The following is a 19,432-nucleotide window of genomic DNA, read 5'->3' on the forward strand; positions in this document are numbered from 1 at the left end:
CCTTTTGGTGAACTTTGCCATTTTCAAGCTGAAATATGGCATTTAGCCTATTTAATTTGTGCACAACCAGTGAGTTTTTGTGTGTGGGTGGTTGGGGGAGTCTGTCCAAATTTTTACAAAATATTGCTTTGCCAACAAAACACAACCAAAGAGTTTCAGCGCTTAATAACATTTTTGTTATATATTACTTTAAGTGTCATGACAGCTTTTTCTGAAAATGGCACGTGCTATAAAAACTGTTCAAAATGTGCTGTCAAATGCAGAGGATAAAATGCAGTTTAGCCTTGCAGTGTCCAATGCTAATGTTTAAATTCATTTGTTTCTATAATCTACCAAATACATGGAAGACTTATTTGATGCTGAATTTGTGATATTCTTAATACCTTGGAATAGCAACAGTAAATGTTAGGTAACAGTAAAAGGTGTTAAAATTGCAGTGTGATCAGATCACTGGCAGTCAAGATCAGTTGCAATTTTGCTTGGTTTATTATAAAAAAAAATTATATTATAGAAGGATTTGAGCTCAGTCCCCATGCATACATGTGTATAAATTTACACCACTAGATTATCATGACTCGCAGTCTTTAAATGAACTCAGTCATCAAAAATGGATATTAGAAAAATTAGGATTTTTCCCCCAAATCTATCAAGCAAACTTTTATCTTTCAATTCAGACAATGCTATCTTCATATCTTCATCTTCACCTCCCCTCCTTCTTTTCATTTTCCTGCTCCTCCTCCTCCTTTTCCTCCTTCTCCACCTTTTCATTTTACTCTTCCTTTTCCTCCTCCTTCTTTTTCTTTTTCCTCCTCATTTGTCTCCTTCTCTTTTAATTTTTCTCCTTCTAATCATTTTCCTCCTTCCTCCTTCCCCCTTCTTCTCCTCCTCCTTCTCCACCTCCTCCTTTTCCTGCTTCTGCTGCTCCTCCTCCTTTTCCTCCTTTTTCTCCTCCTCCTTCCCCTCCCTCTTCTCCTCATCCTTTTCCTTCCTCTTCTCCTTCTCGTTTTCCTCATTCACCTCCTCCTTCTCCTCCTCTTCCTTCTCCTCTTTGTTTTCCTTTTCTTCCTCCTCCTCCTTTTCATTTTCCTCCTCCTTCTCCTCCTCCTCCTTTTCCTCCTTCTCCACCTTTTCGTTTGACTTCTCCTTTTCCTCCTCCTCCTTTTTCTTTTTCCTCCTCATTTGTCTCCATCTCTTTTAATTCTTCTCCTTCTCCTTCTAATCATTTTCCTCCTTCTCCACCTCCTCCTTTTCCTCCTTTTTCTCCTCCTCCCCCTCCCTCTTCTTCTCATCCTTTTCCTTCCTCTTCTCCTTCTCATTTTCCTCATTCTCCTCCTCCTTCTTCTCCTCCTCTTCCTTCTCCTTTTCCTTTTCCTCTGTCTTCCTTTTTTCCTCCCCTCCTTCTTTTCATTTTCCTGCTCCTTCTCCTCCTTTTCCTCCTCTTCCACCTTTTCATTTTACTCTTCCTTTTCCTCCTCCTCCTTTTTCTTTTTCCTCCTCATTTGTCTCCTTCTCTTTTAATTCTTCTCCTTCTAATCATTTTCCTCCTTCCCCCTTCTTCTCCTCCTCCTTCTCCACCTCCTCCTTTTCCTGCTTCTGCTGCTCCTCCTCCTTTTCCTCCTTTTTCTCCTCCTCCTTCTCCTCCTCCTTCCCCTCCCTCTTCTTCTCATCCTTTTCCTTCCTCTTCTCCTTCTCGTTTTCCTCATTCACCTCCTCCTTCTCCTCCTCTTCTTTCTCCTCTTTGTCTTCCTTTTCTTCCTCCTCCTTTTCATTTTCCTCCTCCTTCTCCTCCCCATTTGTCTCCTTCTCTTTTAATTCTTCTTCTCCTCCTTCTAATCATTTTCCTCCTCCTCCACCTCCTCCTTTTCCTGCTTCTTCTGCTCCTCCTCCTTTTCCTCCTTTTTCTCCTCCTCCCCCTCCCTCTTCTTCTCATCCTTTTCCTTCCGCTTCTCCTTCTCATTTTCCTCATTCTCCTCCTCCTTCTTCTCCTCCTCCTCTTCCTTCTCCTTTTCCTTTTCCTCTTTGTCTTCCTTTTCCTCCTCCTCCTCCTTTTCATTTTCCTCCTCCCTCTTCTCGTCCTCCTTTTCCTCCTTCTCCTCCTCTTCCTCCTTCTCCACCTTTTCGTTTTCCTCCTGCTTCTTCTCCTCCTTCTCCTTCTTTCTCCTCCACCTTTTTCTTTTTCCTCCTCCTTTGTCTCCTCCTTCTCTTTTAATTCTTCTCGTTCTCCTTCTAAATGCTGATATTGATATGGTCACCAATATATCAGTGTATTGTGCATCTGTAGTTAATGCAATTTGCAAATGCAAAAAAAAGCACTTTATTTAGATGTAGTTTCAATTTGTGATTTATTTCATTATTTCATTTGCATTTTGATCGTTAAACCCACAGATACATTTTATTTTCATTCACATGTCCACCTAAGCACCTTGTCTTTACCTTCCAGGAGACACGGCACAACCTGACAGTGAATCTGACCACTTTGAGAGTGTGGTGCTATGCCTGCACCAAGGAGGTTTTCCTGGAAAGAAAACTGGGTCCACACACACACTTGCCCAGTGCTGCCAAACCCATCTCTCCAGTACAGACCCCCAGTCAGGTCAGAACACTTACGTAGCTTGCTTTGAATACATGTGAAATAGTGTGAAAGTTTGGTTCAGCATAGATAAAATCCTCCATTTATATATGCACGTCGTCATTGCATTGTAAACTTGGGTATAAATGTTTGAAAGGAAGACAAGACCAATCACAGTCTCGGTATGCAAGACAGATGTTATGTTTTGAATGCTGAACATTATCAGTGTCAATGGAAAATTCTGTCTTTTATTTTAATTTTTTTTTTTAAAAAGATAACGCACCTGCTAATTTTGAGACCACATATTTTCTGAACATCGTTAGGGGCAAACAAGTACTCTTATTTGCCGTTTTACACAAGGTGTTCTGTTGCTGATCATCTCTGTTCTCTCAGGAACCAAAAGGTCCTGGGAGCCCCACCTCCCTGAGAATTCCTCCAACGGGAACCTGTGATGACCTAGACATGGAAACTGAGGAGGAGGATGAACTGAGGACCAGAGGTCCTTCATCTCTCATGTATAGAGTTCTTTGCATTTGCTCTGTGTTGTAAATGCTGTTAGTCTGAACCTGGTCATCTGTTTCTCCTCACAGGTTTGACTGGACTGAAGAACATTGGCAATACCTGCTACATGAACGCAGCGCTCCAGGCGCTCTCTAACTGGTAAGAACCCCAAAAATTTCTAATGTGTTCCAATTCTTCTCTTCCAGTCTCTTCCACTCTCTCTTTCTGGTTTCTCTTCTAGTCCTCCACTGACTCAGTTTTTCCTGGACTGTGGTGGTCTGGTGAAGACAGACAAGAAGCCAGCGCTATGCAAGAGCTATCAGAAACTCATCACAGACCTGTGGCACAAAAACAGGTACATTCCTCTTGTGCTATTTCCTATTTCATTCTCATTTTTCAGGCATTTTCCTCAAGAAACAAGTGTTCATTATAACTTTCATTGTTTTTGTTTTGTGTATTTGCAGGAACTCCTATGTTGTTCCCACAAATCTATTCCAGGGCATTAAGGCTGTAAACCCAATGTTTCGTGGTTATTCCCAACAGGTATGTTTTGTTACAGTGATTTGTTTAAAAAATTAGGGATGCACCATTGTTAAAATTCTGTCCTATGTTACTTATTTTTTAACTTTTATTCAGCAAACACACATGAAATTGATCAAACATTTTTATTTATAATGTTTAATAGAAATTCTGTTTGAAAAACATGCTTTTTTCTATGCATCAAAGAATCCTAAAAAAAAGAAAGAAAAAATGTTGATAATAAGAAATGGTACTTCATCAAATCAGCATATTAGATTGATTTCTGAAGGATCTTTTTTTTTTTTTTAAATATACTAAAATAGAACAGCTACAAGTGAATTTAGGCATCACAACATTATAATGTACAGAATGAAAGACAATGAGTTTGAGATTTGCTAAAGATCTAAGTGTTCTTATCGAGTGTTATTTTCTAAGTGTTTTTATCGAGTAGAAGACGGAAAGGGTAATCTAAAAATAAAAATAAGAGAAATGTTCATGAACTATCAAATATCCAGTACCATCCAAAATTGACTAAGTTAAAAATAAATTAAAAATCTCTAAAATTTTCTGTTAATGATGTGAAAACTGACATATTGTGAATTGTAACTCCAGTTTCGCACATTGCACATGCATTGCATAGTTTTTTCCTTGCCCATGCACACGGATACGGTCCGGCAATGCGTTCCAGGAGCGGTACGTCTGCAGCAGTGCAGCGTTAGTTTCCACAAAGACTCTATTTTTACTGTGCTGCACACACTGAATTAAAGTGATGGCACATTGTTTGTATAAAAATAAACATAGATTGACATGAAAATGTAGTAATTTCACCACAAACATACATAATTAAAATTTACTGTGTTTCAGTCAACACATGGCTTTTTGCCCAGGGTAAAGCAAGGAAAACTGCACCTCACCTCACATTTAGATAAACAAGGTGACATATTGGATGGCACTCATCTCATCATGGAGGTGGAAAAACAAAGTTCTTTATGACCCGTAGGATTTCTTGTTTAAAGGTTTAAATGCCAAAGAAAAGGTATGAGAGTCAGCTGTTTTTGCCATTTGGAAGTCTTAATTTAAAATATTTGTGATTTTAACATAAGCAAAGTATAGACTATGTTTAAATGTTTTGAGCAACTTAACATATAAATCTATATAGAAGTAATGAATGGAATAATACATTGTTTAAATAGTGTGTTTAATACATCTGTGAAGGATTGTAGGCTATAACTGTACTGTGTACAAAGAAAATCACAATGCTGAAAAAACTGTTTTCAGTTACAACTTTTGGATTTGAGATAAAAGTAATGAATAAATTGTGTTTGTGGTATACAGCTGCGGATCAGTTGTGCTCTGCAAACGTGTTGTGTGATGAAAGCCTGTGCTGCTTCTGCTCTGCAATAGTTACTGCATATGCACTGCATATAGAGTATGTGTGAACCTGGCGTAAGGCCCTATGACTTCCACAATGTGGAAAAATGGATGGAATCCTGGAATCCAGTTATTAAAATGTAATTCATATGCCAAAATGTCCTGGAATTTGGCAATTTAAGGAAGATATTTTATCTATGTTTTAATTTATATAGTAAAACTGTTGTGCAGCACATTATTTAACTAAAAGGCTATGTTTTATTGTATTTCACAAATTTCATTGTTCATTTGATTTACATTTTAAAAGATTTATTCAGTTATTCATGTTTTATAGAGCCCTAGAATTCCTATAAAAATATTTTTTGTGAGGACTAGCCTCATCCTGACCAGCCCAACTTAGTCAACCGATGACATGGTTTGTGGCGGGACTATCCTTTCATTTCAACCAAAGACAAATTAAACTCAAACGATCCTGCTAGTAGATGGAATTTCTTATGTTAGAGCCTCTGTTTTTTCGTTTTCACCCTTTCTCTTTGCCATACTCAGTCCTCTAGCTGCATTTAAAAAGAAAGACCCAGTTTTAGTCTTGATTTTGAGAGATTTTGTTCTTATATGGAGCACAATCTGATTCAGAGTCTCTATATGTTTGGTCACCTCCAAACAGTGGCGTACATCCATTGTCATGCCTGGCTGGAGAGGAAGGCCATTTGGAGAATTAGCGTTGACATGACTAGGCCATCACATGCATTTCAGAGACTGTAGGAAGCATTAACCTCATTTTCAGGCTCACTTTTTTTTTTTTTTGAAGCTCAGATAGACTGTGTACTCCTGTAGAGGGGACATTCAGTCAAATTCAATGAATGTCTTGTTTTAAAAGTCATCCCCTCTACTAAGTATGAAGGAAAATGGCCATTGTTTAACATCATCATAAAGCCAGGCAACCTTTTGTCCTTGTACTGCGTTGACATTATACAGCGATGCCCTTCTTGTCTGATGTGCTGTGTACTGTTGTTAGAAACTTGTTTGCCTACCAGGATTCTTAATACCAGGATGTTAGAATGCCAGTTGGCCATGTTGTTTTGTGGATGAGCCAGTTATGACTAATGTTCTCATAAGCTTCAGCTGTTCATATGGCGATGGGTTCATATGACCCTGTGAGTCCCTAGCTAATCTGTGGTATACAAAGTGATGCTTCATGAATGTTGCATTCTTTTGATAATGCCTGGAAATGTTTGGTCAAAGAGTGTGTGACTGTCAATGTGTCAGTGCACATGCCAGGGTTTTATGCCAAATTTAATGGACAAGTCTACAAGACAAGTGTAATTAAAGGGATATTTCACCCAAAAATTAAAATTCTGTCTTCATTTGATGGCCTAGATTACTGGCCTAGCTCATTTTTTCCCCTCAATAAACTCCTGTTATTGGACAGCTACACTTGCGGAATAATTAATGGTTGACTATGAATAATACAGAAACCCATACATGACATGCGGGGGGAAGGAAACAAATTAGTACAACATTGCCATGATTTATTTAAAACTAGGGAACAAATTAATTAAATGTCACTACAAGTTAAAGGATTAGTCCACTTTTAAATACACTTTTCCTGATAAATTTGCTCACCCCCATGTCATCCAAGATGTTCATGTCTTTCTTTCGTCAGTCGAAAAGAAATGAAGGTTTTTGAGGAAAACATTCCAGGTTTTTTCTACTTACAGTGGATTTCAATGGCTACCAACAGATTGAAGGTCAAAATTAGTTTCAGTGCAGCTTCAAGGGCTTTAAACGATAACAGATGAGTAATAAGGGTCTTATGTAGCGAATCGATCGGTCATTTTCGAAAAAAAAAAACAACTGTTTATGCTTTAGAAACAAAATATCGCCTTGAACGTACTTTCCGCTTCCGCATTCTTCATAACGCTTACGCTGAATGTTCTACACCTTCCCTATTCTACTTACGGAACGAACACGGCGCCAGTTTCGTTTTTTTCCATAACTTGAATAGGGAAGGCGTAGGACATTCAGCGTAAGCGAAAATGACTGATCAATTCGCTAGATAAGACCCTTATTACTCATCTGGTATCGTTTAAAGCTCTTGAAGCTGCACTGAAACTGTAATTTTGACCTTCAATCTGTTGGTAGCCATTAAAATCCACTGTAAGGAGAATAATCCTGGAATGTTTTCCTCAAAAACCTTCATTTCTTTTCGACTGACGAAAGAAAGACATGAACATCTTGGATGACATTTTATAAATTTAAGTAAATTTATCAGGAAAAGTGTATTTAAAAGTGGACTAATCCTTTAATACAATGGGGGAAAGTATTCTTAATTTGTGGCCACAATATCTATTTGTTTTTCCAAGTGCGAGGCTATGTAAAAAGTTTTTTTAAGAACTGGAATTGTTTGATTTTATGTGATGCTTCATCCACACCACAAGATGGCAGTCCAAGATACTGCAGCGCAGCACAACATAAGCAAAAAAAATATCGAGTTCACCTTTAAAGGCCTGTTAACACCAAGAACAATAACTATAGTCAAATCATAGATACCTTTTAAAGGTTACTTGATTGAATTAGCATCCATAGCAACACACAATAACACTCTGTTTTTTTTTATAAGCATGCGCTGCAGTTTTGTCGTCTGCTGCTTTAAATGCTCGAGCTGGGTATTCTGTTTTTTTTTTTCGTTCATCAGCTGGGAAAAAAAAGCATTCTGAAAGTGATTCTAATGATATTGTTCCTCTGTGTTGTTATCGGTATATCTGTGATCTGAACTTCCCTATTCTTACAGAATTAGAACGATTATTACAACTTTTATATTTTTAGTAATCATTATAGTTATATTCCTTGGTGTGAACGGGCCTTAACATAGAGTTGTTAGACATTCTTGTTTTGTAAAACATTCAAATTTGTCTCCATCCTAAGGACTCTCAGGAGTTCCTGCGTTGTCTGATGGACCAACTCCACGAGGAGCTCAAGGAGCCCATTCCTGAACCTGAGGACCCAAATCAGGCCGTGGCCATGGACGACAGTCCAGACGAGGACAACCACAGCCAATCAGACGACTTCCAGTCCTGCGAGTCGTGCGGCAGCAGTGATCGTGCTGAAAGCGAAGGCCCCAGAGTCCCAGAAGACATTAACGAAGCTGAGATGCTGATGCCAGAGCAGAACCAAAACAACCGGGATTGGCAGAAAGAGAAAAATCTCATCAACAACCTGTACCGTGCCGGTTCCCATTGCGACCTGGATAAAGACGTGGACACGACCACCGAGTCAAGGCCAATTATCAGCAGCCAAGGAGCCATTAAAGCTCAGGGCCGAAATTCAGGTGAATGCAAGGCCATTAATTAAATGCAGTCAGTTATTTTAACACGTTAAACTGACATCCCTAAAGGCCCAGGTAAACTCGTTCTTTGCTCAGAGGTAAAAAAAGTAGCTGTTTGCGAACATTCTGAAAGCATCTGATCTCAGGGATGTGGATATGTTTGCACCAGCTCTGCAATTCAGCACTCAATGTTTTCATGATTTTACTTGTGTCTAACCTTGATGGAATGAAGAATTTTGTCAGATTTTGTTCAAAATGACATCACGTGCATTAATTTTTTTGATTTCAACTGATGTATATCAGGGAACTTACTTGGAATAAATTGTGGTCCATGGTTGTTTTGCTTGCTTTTCTTGACTGAATTCTGTATTTCCTCTTTGTTCAGATTCAAACCCTGAAATCCATGTCAGCAGTAGCGTCAGACCACAGAGTCCCAATGGAAATGAGGGAATCACATCTAGACTGTCCAGCAGTCCCCCCAAATCCTCATTGTGGCCAAACCTGAGCTCTACTCACAAGAAAGGTACCAGAATTTGTGTCTTAATCATTTTTGGGACAGTTTTTGAGTTATGTACTATTTTAATTAAATGTATCATTTTTATTGCTGTTAGCTTAATTCCATAACCTGAACTGAAACAGATTTGACATCGATCCTAAATGGTTGTGGTATGTCGTGTTGACAGTACCCTCGTTCACCCCACCTAAGAGCAAGCGGCAGAGGAAATATCGCAGCATCATCTCTGAAGTGTTCGATGGCACCATTGTCAGCTCAGTTCAGTGCCTGACCTGTGACCGAGTGAGTGACCTGTGTTTTTCACCCAAACATGCAAACCTCAGTTTGATTAAAAAAAAGTGAACACAATCATTTAATTCTTCAGTTAGCAGAGAAAGGCATTTTAAAAATAACAGAGGACTAAGTACTTGTGATAGACTGATATATGGAGTTCCTGCAGATTAGCTGCTATACTTTAATTTAGCATGACTTTATTATTAGTGTGACACTAGAAAAACCAAGGCCTTGAGTTTTGGGGCCCGCATGGCTGATAAACAGAAACTTACATTGTATATTGTCAGAAAACCCTAAGAATTCAGTGTAAATATTGTGTAAAATAATTGGAATGTAATTTTTTTAGCAAGTGTAGCGTATGAAAATGCTACCATTAAAGCAAACTGTTCTTGGAGTCTTAAGAAACCTTAAGCACATCAAATAAGAAATTAAAGGTGCCGTTCTTCGTGATCCCATGTTTCAAACTTTAGTTAGTGTGTAATGTTGTTGTTAGAGTATAAATAAAATCTGTAAAATTTTCAAGCTCAAAGTTTAATGCCAAGCGAGATATTTTATTTAACAGAAGTCGCCTACATCGAACGGCCAGTTTGGACTACATCCCTCTACTTCCTTCTTTAATGACGTCACTAAAACAGTTTTTTGACTAACCTCCGCCCACAGGAATACACAAGAGTTGCGTTTGTAGAGTGTGTTTGTCACCATGTCGTCAAAACGCTGTTATATTCATCCTGCAGTCCAATCACCGGGTCTGATTCCGGCTCAAATTGATAGGGTAAAATTAAAGACATGTTTACAATAACACTGAGCGCATGCATCTCCACGTTATGGTAAGAGGCGTGACCTTTCCGGGCAAGGAGCGCTAATCTGCTGTCGAATCACAACACAGGAACCGCTGGCACAATCAGAACTCGTTACGTATTTCTGAAGGAGGGACTTCATAGAACAAGGAAGTCATCAGCCCATTTTTATGACAGTGGAAACAGCGGTATACAGATAAGTAAATTATGTGAAAAATACTGTTTTTTTTACACGCGAAACATGAACACATGTTATATTGCACACTATAAACACAATCAAAGCTTCAAAAAAACACGAAAAACGGGACCTTTAATATTTTTATTCAGCAAGGACACATTAAAAATGCCTTTACTATCTCTTTTGATCAATTTAATGTTACAGAAGCTTTCTGTTTCAAATAAATGCTGCTCTTTAGGACTTTCTATTCACCAAAGAATCCTGAAAAGAAAAAAAGAAGAAAAAAAAATCACAGTTTCCACAAAAATATTAAGCAACACAAATGTTTTCAACATTGATAATAAAACAAAGAAATGTTTCTTGAGCAGCAGATCAGCATTAGAATGATTTCTGGATCATGTCACGCTGAATACTGGAGTAATGATACTGAAAATTCAGTTTTGTCATCACAGGAATAAATTACATTTTTAAATATATTATAAATATATAGAATTTGTAATATATGAACAATTTAAAATAATAACAATACTACTGTTTTACTGTATTTTTGATAAAATAAATGCAGCTTTGGGGAAGCATATGAGATTTACCCCTAAACTTTTGAACGATAGTTTCCTCTTTTTTTTTTCTTTTTTTTTTGATGATGATGATGATGATGATGATAATGTTCAAAATTATTTTAGATTTTTGGATCATTTGAAAAAATTATCAACATTTTTTAGTATTTAATTTATTGTCTGTGCAGATGCGAGTAATATTACATTTATTTTGTGGATATAGCTGATTAATCTCATATAAATGTTCAGGATATGTTTGAGTACAAATTAACCCATTAATGGTTCAGTTGAGTTTAGCAGTGTTCAGCTCATTCATCTTAAGTAGTTCATCTCCATCAGTAATTTTGTTAATGAAATCAACACTGCTTGCATATGAAAAATGATCCGTGATAAGAGAGGAAATTGGACAAAACTTGACATCATGATGATTTTTTTTTTATATATATAAATACAACAGAGCTCTTTTCATCAGTTGTTTTACTAGCTTTTGTTCCTGGCAGTAGTTGCAGTTACAGATTAGCATTTTAAATTAGGCTGCTCTTTTGCTTGCCCCTCATGTATCAGGTTTCGGTGACTTTGGAGAACTTCCAGGACATCTCTTTGCCCATCCCAGGGAAAGAGGACCTTGCCAAGCTGCACTCTTCCTCCCACCAGACGGCTCTTGTCAAGGCTGGTTCCTGTGGAGAAGCCTACGCCCCTCAAGGCTGGATTGCTTTCGTCATGGAATATATCAAGAGGTATTGTGTGCACATTTCTCTTATGTGAGGGAGGGTGTACCCTTGTGAAAAAAGTACACTTTAGAATACTTTTAAAAACAGCAGTTATTATGGATATAGCGTGTTCAATTAAAAATTAAAATGTATAAATCATATCTAGATTATAAATGTTTACACTGTATTAAATGCAATTAGCTAAACTTGTGTTTTTTACCTACTCAAGTTGGACTTAATTACATCTTTTCATAATTACCTCTATTGAAATGTGGTTAAAGTTTAGTGGTGAATATACTGCATTGATGGTAAACTAAATACATATTTAAACATATTTGATATAACACATTTGTAATGAAGTTGCAATTAACTTTAAAAGTAATCTCGAATTACACACTAAAAACAAATCACATTTTAATACATTTTTTCTGTGCTTTAGTATAATATGCTTTAGTCAACACATCAAAATAAGTGTATTTTAAAGCATGACAAAAGATTATTAAAACAATGATTTTAAAACTTTTAATTTGACGTTACAAAGTGCACTTTTTAAAAGTGTACTTAAGTGTGTCAAGAAGCATGAAAGTGTACTCACTTTAAGAATACTAAAGTGGCCGTTTTATGTCATTTTATATTATCTGCAAGTACACTTTTTTTATATATACTTTTAAGATTTGAAGTACACTACAAATGCACATTCAATACAATTAAGCACACTTATTTTTTACAAGTGCTGGCTTCAGTCTTTTTGTCCATAAAATACCATTTGCAAGTATATAAACATGTATAACATTGTAGACCAAGGAAAATGACTTAACCTGTTAATTTTGAATGATTGACCCTAATTGTTTATTTTTGCTCAATGATTTTAGTTGGTTCTGGGGGCCTGTGGTCACGCTGCAGGACTGTCTGGCTGCCTTTTTTGCCAGGGATGAACTAAAAGGTTCGATGTTTCTCTTTCTCTCTCTAAAAGCTGAACTGTTGCCCAAACTAACCAATAGCCGATCTTGCTGTTTTGAGTCTGAAATTTAAAATAAAGAAGATAAATAAGGCAATCTTTCACTTTATAAAACTTTATTTAGCACATCAGTGGTGTAATTCTTACTGACTGAGTGTTTGTTTATGCTTTTTTTTTTTTTTTTTTTTTTTTTTTTTCAGGAGACAACATGTACAGCTGTGAAAAATGCAAAAAGTGAGTATTACTTTTCGAACTTCTTGAATGTGATGGTTGTGGAAATTCAAGCGTTAATACTGACTCTTTGGTTGTTTCAGGTTGCGGAATGGGGTCAAATTCTGCAAAGTTCAGAGTTTGCCAGAGGTAAGTGAACAGATGAGCTATGATGGTTACTATACAGGTTCAGGCACCACATTATTTAATTCCAGAGCTTGCAAAACACAAAATAATAAACACACCACAAATCAAGTCCGCTAGGTCTTGGCCTTGTATCAAGGCTGCCTGAAAGAAGCATAAAATCTGGACCCTTGAGAAATAATAGTAATATAATGGGTAATAAGGTCTGAGTCCAGAATCTGATTTCCTACATCCAGTGGATTTATGTTTGGAGAGAGTCTAAGGATGCCTTTAACCCACAATATCTGCTGCCATCTGGTAAATATGCTCAGGCTTCTGTAATTGCTAGAGCAGCCATCTTATGGGAGTCATTAGATCTGATGATTGTTCAGTACATCTGTTGAATGGCCAATGCTGGACCATGATGGAAACCCTCAACTGCTAGTACTAAACAGTCATGCTGTAAAATAGTGTTGTAGTATGCGAGACCGGTCTCGAGACCATTTTTGAAGGTCTTGTCTCAAAATCGACCTCGACCTGGTTCGTACTCGGTCTGGTCTCGGGATTTTATTTCAAGACCGGTCAAGACCACAACTGTGAGGACTTCACTAAATTGCCGGTGCATTGTCTGATTTATTTGTTAACATCATTTACGTGGTTGGATGTAAAACTTCCTGCTTCAAATGCAATCAATAACTTATTACTAATTTGATTTATTTTCTTACTGTTGTGCCAGGTCAGAAATTAACAGGGGATTGTGTCAAAAATGTCACCAAAATTTATACAAATGCCAACAAAAATCCAAGATATGATTGCAAAAAAGTACTTCAATGAGTGCTTTTTTTATATATATATTATAATATGATGTAATTAAGTAATATCCGCAAGAGTGCTGCTACATTTCTACATTTCTCAGGCAGTAGATATGGATCTTTCAGATGAATTTGAGGAGTCCTGGTCTGGTCTTGGTCTTGTCTTGGTCTCAACCCCTCAAAGTCTTGGTCTTGTCTTGATCTCAACACACACTGGTCTTGGTCTTGACTTGGTCTCGGTTTAGGTGGTCTTGACTACAACACTACTGTAAAAATTGCCCAGGTAGTTATATTTTTATATGAACCGGCATGGCACGTTCTTGCTGTTTTTATTGTAGGAAACTGACAACAGGCTTGCCTGCTTTGTTAAAATTCTCTTTTCTGTCTCCCCAACAGATTTTGTGCATTCACCTCAAGCGCTTCAGACATGAACTTATGTTCTCCACCAAAATCGGCACTCATGTGTCCTTCCCTTTGGAAGGCCTCGAAATGCAGCCCTTCCTGGCCAAGGACAGCTCCGCCCAGACCACCACCTACGACCTGCTGTCAGTCATCTGTCACCACGGCACTGCCAGCAGTAAGTCAGAGCTTTTTGACGAGGGAGATGGTCATACAAGTACTATTGTCATTTACAGCAGTTAATCATAATAATATTTATTTTTATTATTCATATTATTATTATTATTTATAAATTATGGAGGCTTGTTTCCACCGTGAAATAAAAAGAAAAATAATAAAAATAGGCAATTGCGAGTTGTTCATATAATTTGCCAATTGTGAGTTTATATCTCACAATCCTTAGATTAAAAAAAACAGAATTGTGAGCTATGAACTCACATTTCTGACTTTTTTCGTGCAATTGTGAGTGTCTTTAATGTAATTCTGACTTTATTTCTAACAATTCAGTTTATAGCTCACACTTTCACACTTTTTTCTCGCAATTAGGAGTTTAGATTGAGTTTAGAATTCTGAGAAAATGTCAGAATTGTGAGATATAAGTGGTTTCAGGTGGTGAAAGTTGTATCTCTTACTGATCACTTGTTTAATTTAAAACACGAATCCATTACACTACTTTTGCCTAGATTTTTGCCCCGATTTGCAGTCTGGACGAGTCGACGCTAGTTGCTGGAAGTCAGAGCCAGACTGCAGATTTTGGGTGAATTTGAATTTGATTTTTGCTATCACCAGACCAAGCTCAATTTAAAATTGAACATTGGTCTGGGGAGTTTGCTATGTATTTCCTACTGCACAAGAGGTGTGATCAACGAGCATTATTCACGCAATTGGATAGTCCTTCAACCAATCAGATCAACGATCCGGGTGACGTACTTTGCAGAGCGATGCAAAAACTCCAGACAGGCTGGATTTTTGCAGGTTGTGCAAAAAAACATGAAAGTGAATGGTATTTACACCCAGTCGAGCGATTTATTTGCTAAACTAAAGAAGTCATTTAGCATCATTGAGAGGTTAAAAGGAATTGTATTGACGGTCGTGCGAGAGACGTCATCGTGTTATACCCGTAGAAAGAGCTCTGTACCCGCCAATAGCGAGCAAGGTGGATAAGCCACTCTGTGATTGGTTCCCGCAAAAGTGTAATAGATACAGCAGAAATTAATGTACGGGTTTCCAGACCGAGTTGCTGGGCGAAATCAAATCGCCGGCAGATCAGGCTGGGTTTACCCAGTCTATGAATTTGGCAGATTTCACAGAAAATCTTGCACAAACTCTGATTCACAGATTCATAGTCTGAAGTTAAAAAATGGGAGTATTTCAAACATGTTTGATATTTCGAGCCGATTTTAGAACATTGTTTTCATTTGTCATGCGTCTTGTGATGCCCAATTTTTCTCTATAATTATTTACAAAGGTCAACAAGTGTATGATGTCTAGTAAAATCTATTCAGATTATAAGAGTTGTGTAGCGTATTCTAGCCTTTATATTGATTCAACAATAGAGGAAAATATAGCTGCAAGCAGCGATACAGGGCTAAGCCCTGAATGGGCAGCAACTGCAGTACAGAGCCAGAAGAGCAAAAACAGCAAAATAGAATGTGCATGAAAAAAAAGATAGGTTCAGATGTACAGGTGAGAATAAACACAGAATGAAAAAACTAAACAAACAAAAAACATTTCTAATCAGTGAGGTAGAATGATTAGTACAATGCTTAAAGGAATCAAAGTGACACCATATTCAGAATGACACAACTTCACTTTTATTAAGTTGTACCAGGCAAAAATCGAACCCACAATCTTTTGATCACATCCTTATTGCTTATTGCTGTGTGCCACTCGGAAGACACTCTTTCACTCAGAAAAAGGAAACGGTGAGACAAAGAGGGGACAGTGGAATCAGGAAATGTCACCAGTCTGATTCAAACTAGCATTGCATACATGAGCACCACAGCTCTGTGTGTCAGTTCATGTCAGCTAATCTCCAGGCTCCAGCTCTGACGGGACTAATGTATTTAATTTGCTTTTTGTTTTGTTCAAGGTGGTCACTATATTGCCTATTGTCGGAATGAACTGAACCAGCAGTGGTACGAGTTCGATGACCAGAGCGTTACTGAGGTGTCTGAGTCCTGTGTTCAAAATGCGGAGGCATATGTGCTCTTTTACAAGTAAGAACCTACAGTACACAGACATATACAGCCCAAGCCTGGATTTTTTTTCCACTTAAAAAGGTTAAAAATAATACTTTCTCAACTCTGGCCACCAATATTCAGATTCATAGACAACAAATTATTTTTTTAAACGATTATCCTCAATCTTAAATATGTGGTTACAGCCTTTATTTATTAATCAACCCTAACCATAAAGCTACTAACACCCATCATATTTCAGGACTACATTATTTCAACTGTTACCTATTTTGAATAGGTAACAGAGTAATATCTAGTATATTTGATTAATGAGTGAGTACGAAAAGTAAGCAAGTACGTACGTACGTACGTACGTACGTGCATACAAACTAGATACCTTTTAAATTTTATGATATGGGGTCCTTGTTTGGGGATCATCATATTTGGGGACCATTGCATCTAAAAGATTGAAAACCCCTGACCTATACAACCTTTTAACATTTAATGGCCATGAATGAGAACATGCAAAGTAGCTAATACTCTAAATTTTATCATTTTTTTAAAATGTTGCATTATTTTAAAATTTATTTTGCATTACTTACTGAATAGAATGTGTTCAAATGTGTTAATCCTGTTAATTATCAGTTTATTGATTCTGTTTCCAGTATTTCATGGTTTTGTGATGAACAGACAATATTTTAAGATGCAGCTGTCTTTTAGGCAGAAAAGCTCAAGGTTGTGTTGAGCAGGACAAATGGCCTTGAGTTTGTATGTAAATCTCTGCTATGGTGAAGTGTGTGTGTGTGTGTGTGTGTGTGTGTGTGTGTGTGTGTGTGTGTGTGTGTGTGTGTGTGTGTTGACAGTTGCTAAATGGTGCTGATGTCATTTGTGTGTGTGTGTGTGTGTAACAGGAAGAGTAACGACGAGTCTCAGAAGGAGAGGCGGAAGGTGACCAGTCTGCTCAACATGATGGAGCCAAGCCTCCTGCAGTTCTACATCTCCCGCCAGTGGCTGAACAAGTTCAAAACCTTCGCTGAGCCAGGACCCATCTCAAACCATGACTTCCTTTGTGCCCACGGAGGTGAGGACCACATAACATGAGGCTCATAACATGAGAAATTCAATTTGCCTTTATCTTTTGGTGTATAAGAGGTCTTTGTACCATTAAAACATCGTGCAAATTTTCTGCCTGCTATGATACTATAAGACTTTCGCTCGCATTTTGGGACAGAATCTTTACTTGCCTAATCAGCCATTGTTGCATCGTTAATAAAGTTTATCATATGACAACTTGTGAATTTAAACATTTAAGCAATTTTAACACACACACATCCGCCTCTCAATCAGCTTGCGAGTACCAAACTGACTGCTTTTTCACAGATTATTGCACTTAAACAGTCAGAAACTCACAAAATTATCTCAAAGTGCCCCTCTTGGCGAGTACTCAAATAAACACTGTCAGTGATGTCTTAAGTGAATGTAAATGGTTGAAAAAGAAAAGGCATGTGTATCAGTATATTGGATCTGTGCATTAGCTCTTAAAGTGACAGCGGTCTAATATTCCTGCTTCTGTCTATGTCATTAATGTTAATCAGACAACAAAAGATAGCAAGAAGAATTAATCTGTATTTAATTCATACAATGAAATATTCAATTTCTGTAGTATTCCTGTACCTGAATACTTTTAGACCTACCTGAAAACCTTATTTTTTCTCTTTATTTCATTTGTATGTTTATTTTATTGTATTTATTTTTGCTTATGCTTGTAATTTTGTTTATTTGTTCTTGTTTACTTGTCTTTTTTGTAAATTCAATTCAAGGTTGAAATCAAGCTCCCTTGTGCAACAAAATTACCCCAATTCAGGCCCTGATTTGTGCAAAAAAAAAAAAAAAAAAATATTAACATTATAAGTGAAACTCGAGGAACATATTAAAATAATTTTAAAAAATCCATGTCATGACCCCTTTAAGATCTGGGCCTTTCCTACTTTTCCCATTGTAATTTATACACCACAGATATGACTCCACACCAGATATAATTACAGATTCTACCAGCATTACAGAGGTCAAGTGGCACCACATCGTTTTCACTGATTATGTTTGTTTTTCCTCTTTTCTCCTCTCCTTTTTACTCTACTAAACATGAGAGTGCAGTATAAGCTCAGCGAATAGATGCGAATCTCTTCAGAAAGCATTTCAAAGGCCTTTTCCTCCCCTTGATCTGATTTGTTTGAAATGATTCAAATAAATTTAAAGGAAAAGATCTGAGATGAATTATTTATAAATCTTCTTGAATGCAGTTTCGTGTTGACTTTTAGAGGAGAGATACCCTTTTTTTGGTCATACGGGTAGAAAAAAATTGAGACCTCTTGTTTTTCTTCTTCTCCAACAGGTATTCCTCCAAATAAAGCCACGTCCATTGATGATCTTGTTATGATGCTTCCCCAAAGTGTATGGGATCATTTGTATAGCAGGTAAGCGTTTGTCACCGCTCTTTTCATGACTTCCTACAGAAGTTCAAGTTCTAATTAAATGCTAATTGTCGGCATGCTGTTGTTTAGGTACGGAGGCGGCCCCGCTGTCAATCACTTGTATGTCTGCCACACCTGCCAGACCGAGATCGAGAAGCTGGAAAAACGCCGCAAGAATGAACTGGACATGTTTGTTCGGGTAGGAGCCACAGTGTCAATGTAGATTAAAGGGACAGTGAAGAGTGTCTGGCCTTTTCATTTAATCTAACGCCTGGACTGTTATCTGTGAACACACCCATGACCCTAACACCGCCCTCTCAGCCTGAGATCAGCAGTGTGACCCCCACCCCTCTCCTCCAAAATGGTAGTCATTATTAATGCATGAGAACAAAAGTACTTGATTTCAGCTAGAGACACTCAACAAAGGAGGCCAAAGGAAAGATAATGTGGACTTTCATTTAGGGATGCACAAATATTACAATTCTATCCGATACGCTAAGCCGATTAGGGCTAACTATTTTGATAATTGATTAATCTGTCATACGTAATTACCTATCGGCAGGATTTGTAATCAATGCATCAAGAAAATGTGAATTATTACACCCTTAGCTCCATCTGTTTGAGGCATGTGTGAGACGTGAGCACAATGGTCATAGCTGTCTAGTGCGGGGGTTCTTAAAGAGTTAGTTCACCCAAAAAATGAAATTTCTGTCATTAAATACTCACCCTCATGTCGTTCCAAACCTGTAAGACCTTCGTTCATCTTCAGAACACAAATAAAGATATATTTTTTTATTAAATCCAAGAAGTTTTTTATCCTCAATATAAAATAATGAAATTACCACATTCAAGGTCCAGAAAAGTAGTAAAAACATTGTTAAAATAGTCAGCGTGACTACAGTGGTTCAACCTTAATGTTATGAAGCGACGAGAATCCTTTTTGTGCGCAAACACAAAACAAAGAT

The 19,432-nt window shown here is 37.4% G+C and overlaps 1 protein-coding gene across 1 annotated transcript in view; it reads left to right on the forward strand.

Annotated features, from left to right (window-relative positions):
• Window positions 1-19,432, forward strand: part of usp33 (ubiquitin specific peptidase 33) — a 40,705-nt gene that overhangs the window by 16,921 nt on the left and 4,352 nt on the right. Inside the window, exons 5-21 of the mRNA XM_048162932.1 lie at window positions 2,441-2,593; window positions 2,963-3,068; window positions 3,160-3,229; window positions 3,312-3,425; window positions 3,535-3,613; window positions 7,886-8,288; window positions 8,671-8,808; window positions 8,969-9,081; window positions 11,169-11,341; window positions 12,187-12,257; window positions 12,473-12,506; window positions 12,587-12,632; window positions 13,814-13,994; window positions 15,909-16,035; window positions 16,908-17,077; window positions 18,389-18,470; window positions 18,558-18,666. Of these exons, the coding sequence (XP_048018889.1) occupies window positions 2,441-2,593; window positions 2,963-3,068; window positions 3,160-3,229; window positions 3,312-3,425; window positions 3,535-3,613; window positions 7,886-8,288; window positions 8,671-8,808; window positions 8,969-9,081; window positions 11,169-11,341; window positions 12,187-12,257; window positions 12,473-12,506; window positions 12,587-12,632; window positions 13,814-13,994; window positions 15,909-16,035; window positions 16,908-17,077; window positions 18,389-18,470; window positions 18,558-18,666 (2,169 nt within the window). The remainder of the gene's footprint in view (window positions 1-2,440; window positions 2,594-2,962; window positions 3,069-3,159; window positions 3,230-3,311; window positions 3,426-3,534; window positions 3,614-7,885; window positions 8,289-8,670; window positions 8,809-8,968; window positions 9,082-11,168; window positions 11,342-12,186; window positions 12,258-12,472; window positions 12,507-12,586; window positions 12,633-13,813; window positions 13,995-15,908; window positions 16,036-16,907; window positions 17,078-18,388; window positions 18,471-18,557; window positions 18,667-19,432) is intronic.

The sequence above is a fragment of the Megalobrama amblycephala genome, linkage group LG17 (genome assembly GCF_018812025.1).
Source record: "Megalobrama amblycephala isolate DHTTF-2021 linkage group LG17, ASM1881202v1, whole genome shotgun sequence".
Taxonomy (NCBI): Eukaryota; Metazoa; Chordata; class Actinopteri; order Cypriniformes; family Xenocyprididae; genus Megalobrama; species Megalobrama amblycephala.